At 45.9% G+C, this 20,807-nt stretch overlaps 1 protein-coding gene across 18 annotated transcripts in view; it reads right to left on the reverse strand.

The window, feature by feature from the left end:
* Window positions 1–16,869, reverse strand: part of Vrk3 (VRK serine/threonine kinase 3) — a 41,146-nt gene extending 24,277 nt beyond the window's left edge. For 4 of the 18 annotated variants that reach the window (XM_060379675.1, XM_060379670.1, XM_060379658.1 and 1 more), the window contains exons 1-5: window positions 14,497–14,519; window positions 5,845–5,981; window positions 3,718–3,867; window positions 2,078–2,287; window positions 1,009–1,073 (exon numbers count right to left, since the gene is read on the reverse strand). In XM_060379675.1, the coding sequence (XP_060235658.1) occupies window positions 1,009–1,073; window positions 2,078–2,287; window positions 3,718–3,867; window positions 5,845–5,980 (561 nt within the window). In that variant the 5' untranslated portion in view covers window position 5,981; window positions 14,497–14,519. Of the gene's footprint in view, window positions 1–1,008; window positions 1,074–2,077; window positions 2,288–3,717; window positions 3,868–5,844; window positions 5,982–6,362; window positions 6,523–14,496; window positions 14,628–16,580; window positions 16,683–16,707 lie in introns of those variants that run through there. The other 14 variants (XM_060379705.1, XM_021633964.2, XM_060379703.1 and 11 more) reach the window with 14 other exon arrangements.
* Between the last annotated feature and the right edge of the window lie 3,938 nt (window positions 16,870–20,807).

Here is a 20,807-nt window from a genome sequence, read left to right on the forward strand (position 1 = left end):
CACTCCACATCCTCTTATTCTTCTAGAACATGGCCTCATGTATCCAAGGCTGACCTCAAACTGTTGATGTAGCCGAAGACTGAATCCTTGATCCTCCTGCTTCTACATTCTAAGTGCTGGGATGACAGGCATGCACCACACCTGGCTTGTGCAGTGCTGGGGATGGAACATACTGGGTCTGTGCATGCTGAACAGGTACTATACCAACTGAGCTGTCCCTCCAACCTGACTCCTTTCTTTTTTTTTCCCTGCTTCCTTCTTTCTCCCCATCTCTCTCCATTCTTTCTTCTCATCTGTTAAATTTGGAAAGCTGTGGCTAACTAAAGACTTGCTGACAGAATGCAGGGACAGTGCATGGGCCTCACGTAGTAGCTGGGGTCTGTCACACAGGAGCTCTAGAGTGGACTGTCCCAGGCCTCAGGGGAACTATCTATGTTCCACCCCCACATTCTCTTGCCCATGCTTTCTCTGACTCTCTCTGCTTCCTGGTGCCACAACAGGAGCTGCTCTTGGCCACACCCTTCCTACATGATTGACAAGTGAGCTGCTCTTCTTGGCAATGCCTTCCCCATATGATAAACTCTTATTTCTAAAACCATGAATCAAATAAATCCTTCTTTCCTTGTATTTTCCACTGTGTTTTTCACAGTGACAAAAGCTGACAAATACAGTGCCTGACAAATACACTATGTATGAGGCAGGAAGCAGTTGGCAGGTAGGGGCAGGAAGTTGACTGTACTGATGCAAAAAAAAAAAAAAAAAAATTGGAGGCATGAGAGGACAGGGTCACATGGCCAGGAAATATCAGAGGCAGATGTAGGGGAAGGCCTCACCTCTGCTCCACAAAGTGAAGAAGAAATGGGCTAAGCCAGAGTCCCATGGCTTTTCAGACACTAGGAGCGCTCTGTTTTCAGGGTGGACTCTCCAGGCTACACTGGGACTCAGAGGTCAAGGGTTAATTTGAAAAGCCCTACACCCTTCCTTCTGAGCTGGCCCTGGACCACTCACCAGTTTGAGTGAGAATCTATGCTTCTGGGTCCTTGATTCACAGGGTAAGACAGAAGTGGGCTCAGCTGTGGAATGGCAAAGAGAGAAACATCAGAACCTATGGGGAACGTCAGGGCCACGATCCTCCAGCTGCTCAGAACAGTTCTCTGGTTCCCATGGGGAAGTGCATACTTGGTGCTCAACACCTGTTCCTTCATGTTTCCCTGCTTCCCGTCTCCCTTCCTCTCTCTCTGTCCTTTCTTCAAAGTTCTAGAGATTGAATCTAGAGTCTTGCACTAGACAAATACGACAGATTTGTCAACTTGACAGAGCTAGAATTAGCTCAATGAGGTATTGTCTGCATTGAGCTGGCTTGTGGGGGACTGTCCTAACTGATGTGAGAAACCACCCCATTCTGGGTGGCACCATTCCCTAGGCAGGGTGTCCTGAACTGTTAAGAGTGGAGATATCAAGCTTAGCACAGGCAAGCAAACACGCATTCCATATTCTTTCTTGTTCTGTACAGTTGTGAACCAACCCCCTGCCTTAATTCCCCTGTTATTATGACCCGGAACTCTGAGCTAAATCCACCTCTTTCTCCCCTAAGTGCCTTTTGTTAGGGTTTTATCACAATGACAGAATGGAAGTAGGACACCAGCACTGCACCAGCACCACCACCATGCCCTGATGCCTCATCTTGACTATCAACCTGATGGGCCCGAGGAGTGGAAAGGTTAAGGAAGCACAGTTCTGGGTTACTCTGTGATGACTTTCAGAGATTATGAGGTCCTTATTCTTTGAAGGATTCAAATATAATGGCATTCCTGGGAGGTGGGGCTGAGCTGGAGGAAGAAGATAATGTGGGCATGTCCCTGAGGGTCATACCTTGCCCTGGTCACTTCCTGTAACCTTTCCTCTGGTTCCTGAGTACCTGGTCTAAGCTGCTCTGTTCTGAGTCCTCCCTGCCATGACAGACTAAAACCTGTTAAATCCTGAGCCTTGGCCAATCTTTCCTCCCTGGAGTTGTTGTTCTTGGCCTTGTGGTGTCGCATGGCCTGGCATATTCCCTGTGCACTGGGACAACGTGTACCTTCATAGAGAATGCCTTGGTCATCCCGGGACTGGAGGGCCCCGAGTATCCAGTGCTGCCCATTCTTGTCTGTCAGCATTGTCCCTGTGGGCAAAGCCTGGAGGGAGATGGTCACCCGGCTCCGCTTCAGTGTCTGAGGGCTTAGCCTGGTGGACTGTGGGCTGCCTTTGGGGGTCGGGGGTCTGCTCCAGGTGCCTGCAAGGAGATGACCTGATAAAGAGAAAGCAGACTGGAGAGTAGCAATGCCCAAGATGCTGTCCCTGCCTTTGTTCATAAATTCTTCCTGAGCTCCTACAGGCTAGATTTTTGTTTCTCAATACTGGAGACCCTGCCTCATGGGTCAGGACCCCTCCCACTGTGGTGGGGATCCTGACCCGGACATAACAAGTCAGAATTGACTTGAAAGTAAGCGGTCACGGTGGATAATGGGGCCAGAAAAGAGATACACAGCTGGAAGAAGTCATGGAAGGCTTCCTAGGGCAGACTACATTAGAGCAGGGTTTTATTGGCAAATAGATATTTGCTAGGGAGAAAGGACATTAGAGAAATTCACCCCAAAGTATCATGAAACAGGTTTTGGCTATGTGCTGAGTTTTGCACAGGACCCAGAAATGTGTTAAGACTCAGGCTTGATCTTGAAGGCCAGACAGGCCTCTCTTGCCTAGCACTGTCTGGAAAGATACAGATGAGTCCTGTATGGTCATTTCCACAAAGAACATGGACAGCACAGGAAGCAGAAGTGATGAGTGAACGAATGAGGACATGTCTAGCTAGAGGCAGCAGACGCTTCAGCATACACTCACAGGCTCAGGAAGGGCTCTAAATGGTGAGAATGGGAGAGTATGGCAGGCAACAGGAGATGGCAAACTGGTCTGAGGGAATGGATTAGCAGGGTTTAGAGGTGGACTCACTCAAGTGGCTATTCTGTTTACTGGGACATGGAGTCAGAAACAGTATTTGGTTTAAATGTCAGAACAGACATTACTGGAGAAAGAATTTGTGAACTGGAAGATAAAGATGAAAAATTACTAAAAAACTGAATGTGATGATATGTGCCTATAATCCCAGTACTTAAAAGGCTAAACCGGGAGGACTACCGTGAGTTCCAGGTCAGCTTAGGCTATATAATGAGAGCCTGAATCAAAAACAAAGAAGTTGTCTAGAAAACACACAGAATGACAAATGATAGCAGATGTAAAATAGGCGTTAAATTTGTGGAGTGGTGAGAGTCAAGGCAGAGGGCCCATAGGGGGCATAATGATGGTTCCTGTGGGGATGAATAAGAAAGAGACACTGGGAAGAGGTTCCAAGCAGGGATGACTGGCTGACACTTCAGTTGGAACAGCAGTAGCTATTTCTCAAACCCTGTGTAATTTTTAGATTATTTGTAATTATGTATATATGTTTGTGTGGGGGCTGGGTATTTTCACATGAGTGTAGACCTGTGGAGGATAGAAGAGAGCTTTGGAGCTCCAGGAGCTGGAGTGACAGATCCTTGTGAGTTTTCAGATATAGATACTGGGAAGTGAGCTTGAGTGCAAGCACTCTTAACTGCTGAGCCATCTCTCCAGCCCTTGTCACCAGCTTGTCAAATGATCCATCTTTGCCCCATCCAGACATGTTCAAGAACCAGCTCTCACCTGTGGCTCTTTCAGGAGAACTCAAGGTATCTTCAGACTCAGAACTGCCACAGTCAGAGTGGAGGGAGGGTGAGAGAGAAGTGACAGTGTGTGACCATTTCACTTTCTTGGGAGAGGTTTCAGAACTGGAGTTCAGCTCTCTCCTCGAGCCTAAAAGTGAACCAAACACAGATTAGAGTTCGGAAGGTCCTTCCAGGCACAGCAAAACCAGAACTCTGTGCTGAGAGTCAGACATACGCTTTCCGTTGACCTTCACAGGCTAGCCCTGTGGTCTCCGCTGCCCACTGAGCAAATGTTCCTTTTTCCTGCTTATCTCTCCTCCACTAGCCCTAGCCTCTTTTTACATCTTCCATCACTTGTCTCGTGTACTTTTTTTCTTTCTCTGTATGGCTGTGGCAGTTCTGGACACACTTCGTAGAGCAGCCTGGCCTTGAATTCACAGGGATCTGCCTCCCTCATGCAGGGATTAAAGGCATGTGCCACCATGCCTAGCTTTTTCATCACTTGTCTTTCTGCTGTCTTCTAAGAAATTTCTTTTTTGAAAATTTTAATTTATTATCATTGTGTGGTGTGTGAGAAAGAGAGTGAGTGAGCAAGAGAGAGCATGAGCGAGAGAGAGAGCATGCTATGGTGCACACATGGAAGTCAAATGACAACTTCTGGGAATCAGCTCTCTCTGCACTGTGACTTCTAGGGACTGAACTCAATTCATCAGGTTTGTACTGTAAGCACTTTCATCCTTTGATCTATCTCACTGGTTCAGCAATGTTTTTGTTTGTTTAATACAAGGTTTTTCAGCTGGGCAATGGTGGCACACACTTTTAATCCCATCACTCAGGAGGGAGAGGCAGGTGGACCTCTGAGGTTCAAGGCCAGCCTGATCAACTGAACAAGGTCCAGGACAGACAAGGCTACACAGAGAAACCCTGCTTCAAACAAAGAGGGTGGAGGGAGAAAGGAGGAGGGAGAGAGACTTGCTATATGGCTTAGATTGGTCTATAAACTCAAGATTACTTCTCCTTCCTAGGCCTCTAAAGTGCTGTGATTACAGTTATGTGCCACTGTGTCCAGCTTTTGACTAAATTCTCCAGCTCTACTTCATGAATTCCCTTTCCAGCTGTGTCTAGTTTGCCATTTAAAGCATACTCTAAGCTTCTTATTGTAAATAATTATGTATGTACATATATGCTTTTATATATGTGTATTTAAAGCACTTTTATTCCCTTCTATTAAACATGCTTTGCAATTATTTGTCTTTTAATTATTTTTGTTTTATTCTTTTTAAAAATATTTTTATTTTTTACTTAACTTTATTTTATGTCCATTTGTGTGAAGGTGTCAGATCCCTTGGAACTGGCATTACAGACAGTTGTGAGCTGCCATGTGGATGCTGGGAATTGAACCTGGGCCCTTTGGAAGAGCAGGCAGTGCTCTTAACCACTGAGCCATCCCTCCAGCCCATTTTATTCTTTTAAGTGCTCTTAATGACTGAGACATGTCTCTAGCCCGCCCCCCCCCCTCCATTTTTTAATTCTTGAGACAGGATCTCACTCTATAGCTTAGGACTCAGACTCATGGTGATTTTCTTGCCTCAGCTTCCCAAGTGTTTGAAAGCTGTTCACAGGCACAGGCGACCATACCTGGCAGCAGATGTCATGCCACGTGACAACCCAGTAGCATGACGGTTGACAACTGCCATCTGAAAAGAACCAGAGAAGCCATGGCCTTTGAAGAAAAATACATACACTATACACGCAAGTGTTTTGATATGCAGCCAACATAACCCAACTACTGCCGCGCACTAGGGTCTGCCGAGGCACTAGGACGTCGTAAAGAGGAGATGGCTACAGTTTACTGAGTTCAGCTTTCTGTGTTCCCGCTCATTGCAGCTGCACATCCTTCCTCTGAGAAATGGCTGACACAGCTATCCAGTCAAACTGTTTGTGTCCCCATAGCTACCTCTGTTTCTGCAAACATGCTTAGCTGCAACACAAACTTCCCTTCTGTGTTCATGAGACCCAGAGACCACCCTCCGACAGTTACACAGACAGGGGTTACAATCCAATGGCAGACACTATAGAAGCTGTAAGAAACTGCAGGCCTGGTTAGGACTTTCCTGGTTCCTACCTCGAAAGGATGACACAAGAGGCATAATGCCAGTTTGGGCGGCTCCATGCTTCTCTACAGACAGGGCCTTGCCACAGTAAGGGCAGAACTTGAAGGATACTTTGACACTTTTGCCACAGACTGGACAGGAGCTCATGCTGCAACACAGAAAGGGAGGTGACAGGAATCAGAAAGCTGCCATCAACAGAGCTGCAGTGGGAGTGCGCGTGTGTATGGGGGCCAGCCGTCAGGCTTGGACTGCTCCCCAGGCACCACCCACTTGTTTCTTGAGACAGTGCCTCTCACTGGCTGGTGGCTTGTCAACCTAGTGATCCCCCTGTCTCTGACTCCCCAGTGCTAGGATTACAGGTGTACACCATCACACCCACGTTTTTCTGTGAGTTCTGAGGGCTGAACTCAGGTCGTTATTCTTGCTTGGAGTCTTGGTTAGCTTTAACTGTCAACTTTACACAGCCTAGAATCACTCGAGAGCTTCAACGGAGGAACTGTTCAGACCAGATTTGCGTTTGGGGGATTACCTTGATGTGGCAGGACCAGCTCACTGCAGGCAGCACCACTGCCTGTGTAGATTGTCCTGGGATGTGTAAGAAAGCCAGATGTGCACGAGCCAGCAAGCAGTGTCCCTCCAAACTTTCTGAGTCAAGTTCATGCTCTGGCTCCCTCAGTGATGGAGTGTGCCTGGGAAGTGTCATTTGGCTAGAGTTATTTGTCACAGCAACAAAAGGGACCCTGAGCACACTGTGGGTGAGGATTCTCCCGACTGCCCGACTGGGCCACACTCCCAGCTCCTGTTAGTTGAGGTTTCTGCGCTTCCCTCTCATCTTTCCATACTGGAATCTCAGAATCTGTGTTTTCCTCCTAATGACTTACTGAATTCCGGCACTCGCCTTTGAAAGCCACAGCCCTCCAGAGAGATGGCTCGGCGGAGAGGAAAAAGTAGTTTCCACTGGGCAGTGGCAGCACAGAAGTTTCGCCATGGCTAAGGTCGGCCATGGCGCTATGTACCGTGCTCGGCTGCAAAGACTGTTGCTCAGACCCTGCTGCCTTCCCCAGAGATTAGCAGGCCCAGCTGGCAATGCTGGTGACAACATTCCATCAGACATTTGTTGCATCACCGACTCCTTTCCTGATTGCTGTGACAGAATAACCCACAGAAAAAACTCAAGGAAGGCTCACAAGGCTGGCAAGTGTAGTGGTCCTCCACCTTCCTGATGCTGCTCCCCTTTAATGCAGTTCTTCAGGCTGTGGTGACCCCCAGCCATAAAATTATTTTGTTGCTACTTCATGACTGTAATTTTGCTACTGTTATGAATTTTAACGTGGATATCTGCTACGCAACCCTGGGGAAAGGGTCTGATGCCTGAAGGGGTCAAGACCCTCAGGCTGTGAGCCTCTGGCTCAGTGCTTAAAGCACTGGCAACAATCGGAGCTGTCTCTGGCTCCCACACACTGGGGGAAGCTCAGTCAAGCTGTTCTCTGCCCTCGATATGCACCTCGTTCACCCACACCACACACGTCAAGCTCGCTTTCTGCTGCTGTGATAAACACCATGACCAGAAGCAGCTTGGGAGGAAGGGCTTATGTCGCCCTACAGTTACATGGAGGGAAGTCAGGGCAGAATCTCAAGCAGCAACTTGGAAGCAGGAACTGAAGCAGAGGACATGGAGGGTGCTGCACACTGGCTGCCGTCCCATGGATTGATTTTTCTTGTTTGGTTTTTGTTTTCAAGACAGGGTTTCTCTGTGTGTAGCTTTGGCTGCCCTGGACTCACTCTGCAGACCAGGCTGGCCTCAAACTCACAGCAACCTTCCTGCCTCTGCCTCCCAAGTGCTGGGATCACAGGCATGTGCCACCACGCCCGGCTCAACCTGCTTTCTTAAGCAACCAAAGACCACCTGCCTATGGGTGGCACCTACCCACAGTGGGCTGGGCCTTCTCATATCAACAATTAATGAAGAAAGTGTTAGATCTTCTCAGGATTAATGACTAACTGCAGTGCCTATTTAACACAGCAGAGCAGACACTAGCTGCTTGCTCAGCATCTCTCAGGACCTGGTACAGAATCATCCTGCTGGCATACCAGGACTGCTACTCCGAACAACCTGAGCCCCAAGCTTCCTGTCCTTCCCCAGCTGCTCTTCCCTGTATAATCCAGCCATTTTGGTTACTCGGCTTCTGTATATATGTACAATAAATAAATAAATATAAACAAATGAATATACAAATTACTTTGGCTCCTGGTTCAGGTCCACAAAGGCAGGGAGTGCACGGGAGAAGCCTGAGCGAACCTCATGGCTGTGGCACTGGGAACATAACGGCTTTGACTGGTCACAGCTCCTTCAGCCAGGAAGTGGAGAGCTGCAGCCGGAGACCCATGTCTGCAGCCTTGTGTCCACTCTCTAAGTTGCATGCCCCAAGATCTCACAAAACAGTGCCCCCAGCTGGAGAAGTGTATTCAAACACATTGATCTGTTGGGGCATGTCACACTTCACTTGAACGATCACATCTGTTTTGACAAAGGCATAAATACTGGGGAAGTGGTTTTTTTGCCTTTCCTTTTTCTTTCCTTTTTTTTTTTTTTTCAGGTAATGACAAACTTGAAGCTTAGGTGGTGACTCTGGACAGTTGTCCAGAGCTGTTATCAGGGAGAGACTGGGGCTGTTTGTTACTGTGGCATTGCACAGCCTGAACTGAGTAATAACACTCCACTTGACTTCTTTTTTATTTTTTTAAAGATTTATTTATTATGTATACAGTGTTCTGCCTGCATGTGTGCCTGCACACCACAAGAGGGCGCCAGATCTCATTACAGATGGTTGTGAGCCACCATGCGGTTGCTGGGAATTGAACTCAAGACCTTTGGAAGAGCAGCCACTGCTCCTAACCTCTGAGCTATCTCTCCAGTCCCCACCCCCCTCACTTAACTTCTTATATAAAATTGTTTGGAAACCTCTGGTAGTTTTACGTATGTGAACTGTATGTAAGCATGTCTTTTGTTGAGAAATGGTGTGTAAATTACTTTTGCTGTTGCTGTGATAAAATATCCAGATAGAAGCAACTTATGGCTCACAGTTCAAGCGTACAGTCCGTCAGGGCAGAAGTCAGGGCAGCAGCAGCTTTAAATGGCCACTCACGTCCTACCCACAGGGAGCAGAGAAAGATGAATGCTTAGAGTTCAGCTCCTTCTTCTGTTAATACAGTCTAGGACCCTGACCCAAAGAATGCTGCCACCCACATCCTGCGTAGATTTTCCCATCTCAAAGATCAGAGTCTAGGAAACCCCTCCCCCATGCATGCTCAGAGGCTGGTCTATCGTGACTACCAGTCAGGCTGATAATATTAACCATCATACAGGACCTTGCAGTACAGGCCAGGCTAACCTCAATCCATCTGCTGATTTCTGGGATAACAGGTATCACCACCATCCTGAACTTTGGTGGTGGTAAATCCATGTTAGGCCCATTCCCTCAGCTGTGGAGAGAATCTCTTGTTATTGTATGGAAGCATCACCAGTCAATAAAAATCTGATGGCCTATCAGCTGAGGCAAGAACTACGCGGTGGGAGTTCTGGGAGAAAGAGATAAACTCTGAGATAGAAAAAGGTGAGAGATGAAGACGGAGGCGTGAAACTGAGGAGAGGTAACCAGCAATGTGGCACACGTGGCATAGATAAACGGGTAAAGTAAGTTACATGCTAGGTCAGGGACAGAACCAAAGCTTATGGCCTAGGCACTTATTCATCCTCATAAATAATAAAGTCTCAGTTATTATTTCAGGAGCTGGGGCACGAGTGGAAACACCTGCAGTTAAAAATAGTGCCTAACTTATGGCCTTTTGGAATCCAGGCTTAGACCCTGAGAACTCCTGGATGGAAAGAGGTTCCCTAAATTAAAAAGACCCTGCTGAATATTTTATATATCGGCACTGGGCGACAGGGGCCTGTGAGAACAGGTAGAGCCTGGAACTGGAGCCTCAGGGCACGGCAGCGGCAGCTTTCCCGAGCACAGCACGGTTCCAGAGATGGTTCAGAGAGCATGTTGAAGAGAACTAGGCGGCTTGTGGGAAACTGCAGTGTAATCTGAGTCCACATGGCTAAAGCTGACACCATGGAGACTGGGCAGAGAGCGAAAGTGAGCAAGCGAGAGAGCAACCTTAAGGGGTCAGCATCAAGAGCCAGCAGGGAGACTTGGCAGACGCCAACTACAGACATTTTGAAACGTCAGGAAACGGGGAAAAGTCAACAGACTTGGTAAGATACTTGGAAAATAATAAAGGAGAGAGAGATTAAAAAGAAAACTGTTTTCTGTGTTAAAAATAGAAAATACAATGATACAATGTATCTGGATCCTGTATGATTTATTTTGCTTATCAGTATAAAAACAATTTTTTTCAGTAACGATTACAATTTTATATAGCCTCTTTAAGAGAGATCAAAAGAAAACAAACTTAGAAAAGAAAAAGACTAAAACATTAAATGCTCGAACGGAGGCCACAGAAGAGATTACAGAATTCTTTCAATCAGAATAAAGGCGCGTCAGAGAAATCCAATCTAAGTCTACACTGCCACCTTGTGACGAGATTACAGAACGGCAGCCCACTGAGATGCTCTAAAAGAGGCCTCAGCTATTAACATCAGAATCAGACTAGATACATTTATATTGTCAAGAATCAATTACTAGATGAAGGTCTATATTAAAAATTTTAAATACAGATTCTGTTCAATATCACCTTAGAGCAATGTCATACAATAGCTTATATATTTCTTCTTACAGAGTTTAGAAAACTAAAACATGTACCATAGATTCATATTCAAGATTCAAATGGACTTTTTTGCCTTGATTTCTAAAAGAGGGGCTGGAGAGTTGGCTCAGAGGTTAAGAGCATTGGCTGCTCTTCCAAAGGTCCTGAGTTCAATTCCCAGCAACTACATAGTAGCTCACAACCATCTATAGTGAGATCTGGTGCTCTCTTTGGGTATGCAGGCACACATGCAGGCAGAATGCTATATAAATAATAAATAAATAAATCTTTTAAAAATTTTCTAAAAGAGATGATTTATTAGAGATGATGGCTATCTTAGAAATGGCTGTAAGCCGGACAATGGTTGCACACCCCTTTAATCCCAGCACTCAGGAGGCAGAGGCAGAGGCAGAGATGGCTGTGAGTTCAAGGCCAGCCTGTTCTACAGAGTGAGTTTCAGGACAGTCACGGCTACACAAAGAAACCCTGTCTCAAAAAACCAAACCAAAACAGCACTACCACCACAACAAAATGCCTTTACAGACTGAAGCTCATGATGCTGCAACATATGTACTTAATAAAGTGCAACATTATTTTAGACATTACGACATAAAAGATGTTACAAGTACATTTCATAATCTTACAGGACAAGCAAGTATTAAAAACCTAACATGACTTTAAAGAAAATACTTATGGGCTCTCCCAGTGACAGATTAAATAATACTTTATTGAATTTAAATGTTGTAAATGTTGAAAGCCAGGCATGGTGGCACACGCCTTTAATCCCAGCACTCAGGGAGGCAGAGGCAGTTGGACTGCTGTGAGTTTGAGGACAGCCTGGTTTACAAAGCAAGTCCAGGACACCCAGGGCTCTACAGAGAAATGTGTCTCGAAAAACCAAAATCAAAACAAACAAAATTGTAAATTCCAATGAGACAGATAACATAGCTGTTGAAAAAGACTGGATTTTAGAAAGGACTGCTAAAGTAGATCAGCCTATATAAGTGATAACCTCAGAATGGAAAGCTGGAAGTGTATTGTGTTGGAGGAGAGGTTTTGTCATTGTTTCAACAGAAGAAACAACACAGATTCCATCCAAATTGATAAAAATCAGACATGTCCAGGCGCTATCCCTTGAAAATCTTGGGGAAAGAAAGAAAAAGAAAGAAGGAAGGAAAGAAAGAAGGACAACAAAATAAGTAACATAATTTGCTGATCTTTCTACATGGGAACAGCTCTGGTGTACCAGGCAGGACTTTATTTAATATTGCTTAGCCAATAAATTTTGTTGGCTAAAGAGTCCTCAGGACTTATCATGCCATTCTTTCATATGGCATAGATGAAAGTTTGTACTACAGTTTGGTTATTCAGTCCAGACTGGCTTAAAAAGAAAGACAGATGCCTCTCACCTGCTCAAACAAAGGGCAGAGAATAATCTGCAACTAAATTGTGCACACTCCACATTCCATACTTGTGTTTGTACAAAATGTATATTACCTGTGAAAGTTTATATGTTTATAGGACAGAAGGACCATACACCAAGGAAGTTGGAGCAGCCCTGAAAGGATTCAACTTTGAAGATGCTGAGACATATTCCAGCATCCTGCTTTATCCAATCACAGACTGCCTCAGTAGCTGTTTTCTTAAAAATCTGCATCCAAAACAACTTAAAATGGCTAGCTATATTACTCAGAATCATATATTTCAATTAAGCCATGCACTTTCAAAACACAGAGACCGGACAAATGTTACAGCTAACCACCACCCGCCCCCCCCCCCCTTACTCCCCAGACAAGGGGGCAAGACTGTGTAGCCTGGCTGTTCTAGACTGGCCAATATCCCAATTTTCTTGGGGCTCCAAAAAAGGAAAACATTTCTCTCAGACAATCCCATTTCCCAAAAAATGGGGTGGGTGGTTTTTGGTCATTCTGTTGGTTACAGTTGTTAAATGGTCTTGTTCAGGGAAGTAACAAGGTATAGGAACTTACACTCAGTGATTTCTCTCTTTCATTTTCTTTCCTCTATCCTTTCCCTCTTATCTAGTGTTAAGGGGAAAGGGAAGGAGAGAGGATGAAAAGAAAAAAAGGAGGATATAGGAATAACAGGATAAAAGAGTAGATTACTGAATCTATTCTTAAGCTATAGAGCTACTAGTAGCTAAAAATCTTACACTGGTATAGATCTTCGTATATTGATACAAAATTAAGGTTATTTTTATCACAATGTACTATGTATATATATTTCAACTCTTGTATAAGGTAATTGTACCTATGCAACTCATTTAACAATGCAATGTGATATTCTACTTCTTTTGAAAGTTGTTATTACAAACTCTTTAGATAATTAAGTAGTGCAAGTTAGCAATCAATCAAACTCATGGGCATGCTAGATACTAGTTTAGTTAATTACAGAAATATGTTTCCTACGCTGAACAGATAGTAATAGCTAGAAACAAGTAATGTTTGCCTATTCAGATGTACTTCAGACAGGTGGTCTTCAAAACCCTCAGAGATCTACAGAATATGGCATTTAAAGATGTTTAATAAAAGGCTTTCTTGACCAGTGAAACACGTTTGCTTCTGGCAGCATCCCCATTCTACTTCAAAGAAGATGATGAGCATCGAAGAACCTCCATATGGAGTTTGCCTCAATGTGGTAAGCTAGTCACTAGAAGAAAAACCGTCCCTGCTTTAACTGCAGACAGCATGCTGTCCACGCTGTGAACAAACAGGACACAAAGAAGTCAACTGCTGAGCTTTGTCAAGACAAAGTAGGAGGTCCTTTATAATTCCTGCTTCACAGAAAAGTCTGTCATATATTGTACCAGAAGGCTGAAGATGATGCCCTAACATTGCTGAAGAATCTTGGGTGACTGTTTAGACAGCCAACTGTCTCTGTCATTTCTCTATTTTGGAATCTGCTTGCTTTGTACTTCCTGCATATATAGGCAATACTTTTTTTTTTCCTTCTCAAGTCTCTGATGGGGTTGAAGACTAGATAGTTATAGTCTCAGATTAAGCTTAAGTTGTTTAGGATTTAAGAAAATTGTTTTAAAAAGATAGTTTTAGGCTAAGTAGATATTTTTAGGTTGATAAATACAAACTATAATAGAGAATAATTTAAGTACAAATCTCTAAGGTTGCCAAGATAAGATAGACAGTACTTTCTCCAACACTGCCCAATACAAATGGACTGGACTTTGTGACTGTAATTCTTACCTGAGAGTTTTCATAATCATTTCATCTTGTTCTTGTTTATAGTTTATAATAAGAGAAAGCACTTTACTGGACTAAAAGGCGGAATATAGAGAGAACATCTTATGTACTGTATCACTTGTAAATAAAAAGCTGATGGCCTATTAGCTGAGACAGGAAATAGGAGGTGGGAGTTCCAGGAGAAAGAGATGAACTCTAAGATAGAGACAAGAGAGCCAGGGCACAGTGGCACATGCCTGTAATCCCAGCACATAGGGAGGCAGAGGCAGGCAGATCTCTGTAAGTTTGTGGCCAGCCTGGTCTACAAAGCCAGCCCAAGACAGCCAAGGCTACATACACAGAGAAACCCTATCTCAAAAACACAAGAGAGAGAGAGAGAGAGAGAGAGAGATTCTTCCTGGACTCTGAGGAAGATGGACACATGAAACTGAGGAGGGGTAAGCAGCCATATGGAACCCACAGAATAAAATAAATGGGTAAAATAAGTTGTGAGCTAGCTGGAGAACAAGCCAAAGTACATGGCCTAGTAATCTATTCATAAATAGTGCAAAGTCTCAGGGTCGTTATTTTGGGTACTGGAGCACAGGTGGAAAAACCTGAAATTACAAAGTAGTTACTAGGGAAACGAAGGAAGGGAGCATTTGCCTTACTAGGTGAGCCTTGCCACACCCTGGATCAAAGGGTAAGGAGGTTCACCTGCAGCCACTGAGAAGAGACAGTAGGGGTCGGCTGTTGGTAGGAGATGGGTCTCTGAGGCAATGGTACCTGTGTGGACTCAGCATTTGGTCCTTGGATTACTGGGTTAGACACTCCATCTTGACAACAGCCTGGAAACGAACAATGAGGGAGATACTGACTGGGGATCATTTCACAAGTGATAGGTACTGGCTAACATTTATTGGGCACTGGACAAATAGCCAGTAAATGTTACCTAAATACCCATTCATTCATCCTTTCATGTAAGACTCATTTTAGTTTTGAGATAAATTTTCATGTAGCCCAGACTAGCCTTGTACTTCTGATCCTCCTGTTCCTACTTCCTAAATGCTGGGATTTCAGGTGTGCACCACTACCAGTACAACCTGGCACTAAGGTATAAAGTCAACAGGAAGAAATGCACTGGGTTCTTAGCTTCAGATCAGAATATACTCACAGGTTCCCACGCAAGCTGTTGGACAGCATGGAACGGAGCCAGGTAACGGCAGGCTTTTAAGCATTTAGCCTCTATCCACCACCCTGTCGCCAGCCTAGGCTGTCATCTCTCCCTCGTCCACTGCAGTCACATCCTAGCTTTATATAAAGAGTATCAGCTTCTTCACCTTGTTCCTGTGGTTTGTTATCAAAACAGTGGTCATGAGGGTCCATTTAAAGTCAGTTTTGAGAGAAGGCCAAATGTCTTAGTGATTTAGAAAGTATTCTGTTTAGTGATCTGGAATGCATACTGTTCTTCCAGAGGACCCAAATTCAGTCTCCAGAAGCCCAGTCTGATGGACAGCTCATACCACCTGTAACTTCAGCTCCAGGGTATCTGACACCCTTTTCTGGCCTCTCCAGGTACCTGCAAATACGTGGCACACACAGAGCCTATAACTAGGGCATCACCATCCCTGATGATGATAAACAACTACACAGTTCTGTTTGTGAGCTATGAGCAAAGGAGCTCAAGCAGGTCAGCATGCACCACGTGTGACTTGCAAGCAGAGAAAGCCTTTCATTGTCCAGAACATTCTGGAATGCAAACACGTAGTAAAGCACCACAGAGGCATATTATTACACAATTTACTTCACTTTCTGTCCGGCATCCCAATCAACCTCAGAATGTAAAGTAGTTGTGCAGGACTTAAAAATATTTACCTTCATGATCTTTAATCTTGTGTGTGTGTGCCTGTGGGTATGAGCACGTGATGCAAGTGCCCATGAAGGCCGGTGCACTGATCCCCTGCAATTGCAGTTACAGGCAGTTGTGAACTGGGAACCAATCTGAGTCCTCCGCAAGAGCAGTAAGCACTCAAACATTGAGCCACCTCTCCAGCCCCTGAGCAGGGCTTAAATTTATTTTTTTTAGATAGGGTCTCCTGCAGCCCACGTTGACCTTGAACTTCTGATCCTCCTGTCTCAACCTTCCAAATGCTGAGCTTACTGGCACATATCACCACATGCAGCTTTCGTTACTGAGACAGAGTGTCACTCTGTAGTTCATGCTAGGCTGTCCTGGAACTCACCACTCTCCAAAATCCTCTTGCCTCAGCCTCCTGAGTTAGAGGATTCTTGGTATAAGACACCATTTTAGACATCACTACAATTAGTGATCAGAGCTACCCTGGGAAAAGGGGTAGCTCACGCGTTTGACACGCGTCTGTTGCACAGATCCTTACATACAGTAAGTGCTCGATACGTGCGGCTGGAAGAAACTAGGGGATCCGAGTGCTGAGGTCTTCTACCCAAGGTCGCAAAGCCGGTTCAGACTATGCTACTCAAGTCTATGTTTATTACGCATCCATAGTTTTCACTTATCCTACTTATTAACATCAGCCTGGTATCTTCAACTATGCTCCTGTTCTAAGAACGCAGCACGGCAGAGGACCAAAGGCGTGAGTCCTTCCCAAGTGCGGGACTGACAGTTCCTTAGGTAACAGACTGGACTTGGGCCCCACAAGCCAAAGGAAATCAGAGACGACGTAACCGCGGAGGCGAGGCGGCAGCCGCCCCGCCTCCCGGACGCGCACTGGAAGCGGCTGCTCTCCGTGGAACCACAGCCTCGGTCGGCCTCCGCCTCCCACCTGCGGTGACGTCACAGGCTGGTCGGCTGGGCGGCTCCTCGCCATGGTACCGAGGACGAGCGGGAGGCGTCGAGGTTCCCCTGGGCCCGGACTCTCGCTCTCATCAGGCGCACGTACTTGGACTCACCTTTTCAGTTGCCCAGCAGAAACTTCCGGGGGGAGGGGGCGGAGAGAAAGAGGGGTTGCGCGCGCGTCCTCCACCCGGCCTGACAGCGGGGCGCAGGCGCTGCCAACTTCCTCTAACGCGGCCCCAAGCCCTGCGCGGTGCCCTGCTAGGAACTCCAATTCCCAGAAGCCTGAGCGGCACACCTAGGTAAATAGGAGGAAGAGGGCGTATCCATTCCCTGTTCCGCCTTCTCTGGGGCGTTTTCCTCCTACTGCGCGTGTGCCGATCTGAAGCCACCCGCGGTGAAATACGATAGCCACCAATCAAAGGTTGCATTGAGTTCTAAACCCCGCCCCTTGCTCCTAAGTCTTCGCGGGAACCTCAGCACCGCCCTCAAACTGCTTCCGCTGTCACTGTAATGGAACTTTCGGGGAGGCGGGAGGTGAAGATGGTCCTGTAAAAGCGTAGACTACCCAACCTTGATGTCGCCTAGTCCTAACTCTGTTTCCACTGTACTTCCTAGACCACTTAAGTGGGCGGAGACGAGAAGGCGATGGGTGTGGAGCTTGCCGCGGAGGCACCTGGGTGGGCTAGGTTCCTGGCACCGGAAGCTCCTCTGAGTCCTTTCAACGGGCACCGGAAATTGCTCTGAGGGAGCCCTGCGCCTGAGGAGTTGAGTTTTCCGGGAGCCAGGAAAACGTCTGTTATTCAGTCCTCAGCCCCGCCGGGGTACGAGGACGCGGTGGTGCGGCCGCGGAGATCCGGGAGCTCGCGGCCTTAGTCCTCCGCGGCGGGAGCGGGAGGCCCTGATGGAGACTTGAACCCTTGCTCGCAGCCTGGCGTAGGCTGGCCTCTTGAGCGGGGTTTCCTCTCAGGGCTGATCCTGAGAGGAGGCTTTTGCTTGTTTGTTGTTTGGTAAGGTTTATTTTCTGTGTGTGCCTAAGGGTCCGAGTGTCTGCGCACCACCTGCGTGCAGGCACCGTGGAGGCCCAGAGAGGGCATCAGATCCTCTGGAACTGGACGTGAGATGCCACACGGGTACTGGGAGCCAAACCCCGGTCCTTCTGAAGATCAGCAATGACTCTTAACCCAGTATACTTAAAAACAAATGAAATACAAAAACATTCTTTAAAGGAAACAAAAGAGAGGATTTTCTGCTTTTTTTGCAGAAGACCCGGGTTCAATTCCCAGCACCCACATGATGGCTCACAGACATCTGTAGTTGCAGTACCAGGAAAGCAGAGACCCTCTTTTGGCCTCTGAAAGAACCAGGTGTGCACATAGAACACTTTGAAGCAGGCATAAACAAACGAACAAGAAATATTACTTCTTATTTATTCTTTGAACACCTCAAACCATGAAACTGGATCATAGCCCCCTCGCAACTTTCACTACCAAAAGGTCCGTCCTAGGCTGTCCTCCAACTGGCTATTCAGCCTCTACATCTGCATAATCAGTGTAGTATATGTATGTAACCCATGCAGGTCCTCCCATGTGCTAATTTAACATCTAGTTTATAATACCTAACACGATGTAAACTCTATGCAAACAATTGTTATACTATGCTAAAAAATAATAACATCTGTACATGTTGGAAACATGCAGAATTTTTAAACCTCTTTTCCACTGAGTCTGATTGGATCGGTGAATGGAGAACCCATGAATATATATTATCTTTGTTACTATGGGTCTTGGCTTAAAAAAAAAAAAAAAAGTTGCCACAATATAGGTATTATAGAAACCACAATTGTCCAGTTAAAGTATGGGGATTAATTGACCTGCCTCAAACTCTACAAAATATGATTACAAGTCCCAGCAGTATTGTTGCCAGCCATTCAGCTGGATAATGTTTCTGCCAACAATTTTTTACCTTTTTAGACTTGGGGTTTTGTTTTTTTTAATTGATTTGTGTGTGTGAGTTTTTTTCTGTGTGTATGTATATATACCACATGTATACCTAGTGTACACAAGGTCAGGAGAGGACATTTGATTTCCTGGATGGTTGTGAGCTACCCCTTGGGCACTGGGAACCAAATCCCAGTCCTCTGGAAGAATTGACAGTGCTCTTACCCAGTAAGCCAATTTTCCAGGCTAGTCTTGAACTCTGAAAGATCTGCCTACCTCTGCTTCTCAAGTGCTGGGATTAAGAGTGTGTGCCACTATGTCCAACGCACTGTAGGCTTAGGTTTTCCACCAAACCTAATTTATTTAGGGTTCTTAAGCACCTTTACCTCCCTTTCAACCCCCTGCAACCTTAGGTGGGAGATTAGGAGGGAAAAGGGCTGTAGTCCTCTTTTATCTACTTCCTGCTGATTAGGGTCGATGGGTTGTTAGGGGATTACCAGTCGTCAGGGTACCAGCAGTCCAATCCAAAGGTCAACACCAAGCAAGACTCGGTTGGATTGCCTGGAGAAGCTCTCTGAAACTTTGCTCTCTGGAACTTTCCTCTCTGTGAAGTCGTGTCCACCTACAAAGAGCAGTGCAATGATGTCGATCCAAAAAGCGACTTCTCACTATGCATGGGCCTTTTATATATGTCCTGTCCTTGAAGTCCACCCACAGATGTTCTCAGCTAGGCAGAGTCACGCCTCTCAAATGAGAGAGCAAAACAACCTGCCCTCTCACAAGCCAACCTGGGCAAAACATCATATAAAAAAAACCTCAGTCTTCAAGGAAACCAGAAATTTCACTTCAACCTACCTTTTTTGTTTATGGATCCCTTGCTCTTCCAGTTTAAGACCTGGTTGGTCTTCCACTGAAACTCTTCCTGACTCAGCCTCCCTAGAGTAGGGTAGGCATGCACCACCATGCCCAGTTTTCAACACATATTTTAAAAGAATGCCCTGTACCCCAGGCACTGTGCTGCTGCTAACAGGGCAATGAGCCTGATTGAATATTCCAAGGAGAACTTCCTTGCCAGATCAAAAGATGTATCTTCAGTTATGTGGAGTGAGAATTTTTGGTATCTTTTAAAACACAAATGTTATAGGAATATATATGTTTTTCGAGACAAGGTTTCTGTGTATAGCTCTAACTGTCCTGGAACTTGATTTGTCCACCAGGCTGGCCTCGAACTTACAGAGATCTGCTTGCCTCTGCCTCCTGAGTACTGGGATCAAAGGTGTGCACCCCTCCCCCCCATCTGGTGGAATATATTTTTATTTCAATCCCAGGTATGGGATATGGGGCTAATTTAAATTGTCCACAGCAGTTGACTATGATTTGCCTCATGCTCTAGCAGGGGCATGATTTTGTCAGCTAAAGATAGTTTATGTTTGGAATTCTGGGGACTCTTCAGAGGGTATGTAGATGCCAGAGCCCCAAGAGGGTCAGAAGAGCTCTGTAGAGGCTGCTGCTGCTTCCCGTGTTTCTATTGCTAGTTGCTGTTTGCTCCTGCTACTGTTGCTGGTTACTGCTTGCTGGATTGCTGGTTCCTGGTGGAGCTATCCTGAGGATGAAGATCAACCCTACCTCAAGGAACTAGATGCCCATAATCAGCAGGAAGCAGTCTAACGATATCAAAGTCCCCTTCTTCTTCTGACCTTCTATCTCTCCTACCTAGTGTGAGAGGTTAGAAGGGATAGGGGTGGTATACGGAGATAGGAAAAAGAATCCAATAAAGTAGCCAAAAGTCCAGCTACAAGCAGCACCCAGTTTGGAGCTTGAGTCCACGACCCTGCGATTGAGAGTCTCATGCTCCACCGACTGCGAGCTGGGCTATGGGCTAGAAGGCAGATTGTGCCCCAGACTGATGCTGTGCACTTGTGTTTCAAGTCCTGAGCAGGGCAGGGAGATACATGTGTAGTCAGGCATGGAGAAGGAGGCCATGCAGGGCAATGGAGTTAAAGAAAACAGCTGGTTTTGAAAGGACTGATCTTGAACCAACTGCACAGCCAGAGGAGAGATGGCCTACAATACAAAATCACCGTCCATTTTCCCAGCAGTCACACAGCACGTGCCTGCTAATGGTGGGATCCTGATTATGAGATAGTGTGATGTCCTATGGAAATGGTAGATCTGAGGTGGTTTTTTGAGACAGGGTTTCTCTGTGTAGTCTTAGCAGTCCTGGACTCACTATGTAGACCAGGCTGGCCTAGAACTTACAGAGATCCGCCTGCCTC

Source organism: Meriones unguiculatus, chromosome 1 (assembly GCF_030254825.1).
Source record: "Meriones unguiculatus strain TT.TT164.6M chromosome 1, Bangor_MerUng_6.1, whole genome shotgun sequence".
NCBI classification, from domain to species: Eukaryota; Metazoa; Chordata; class Mammalia; order Rodentia; family Muridae; genus Meriones; species Meriones unguiculatus.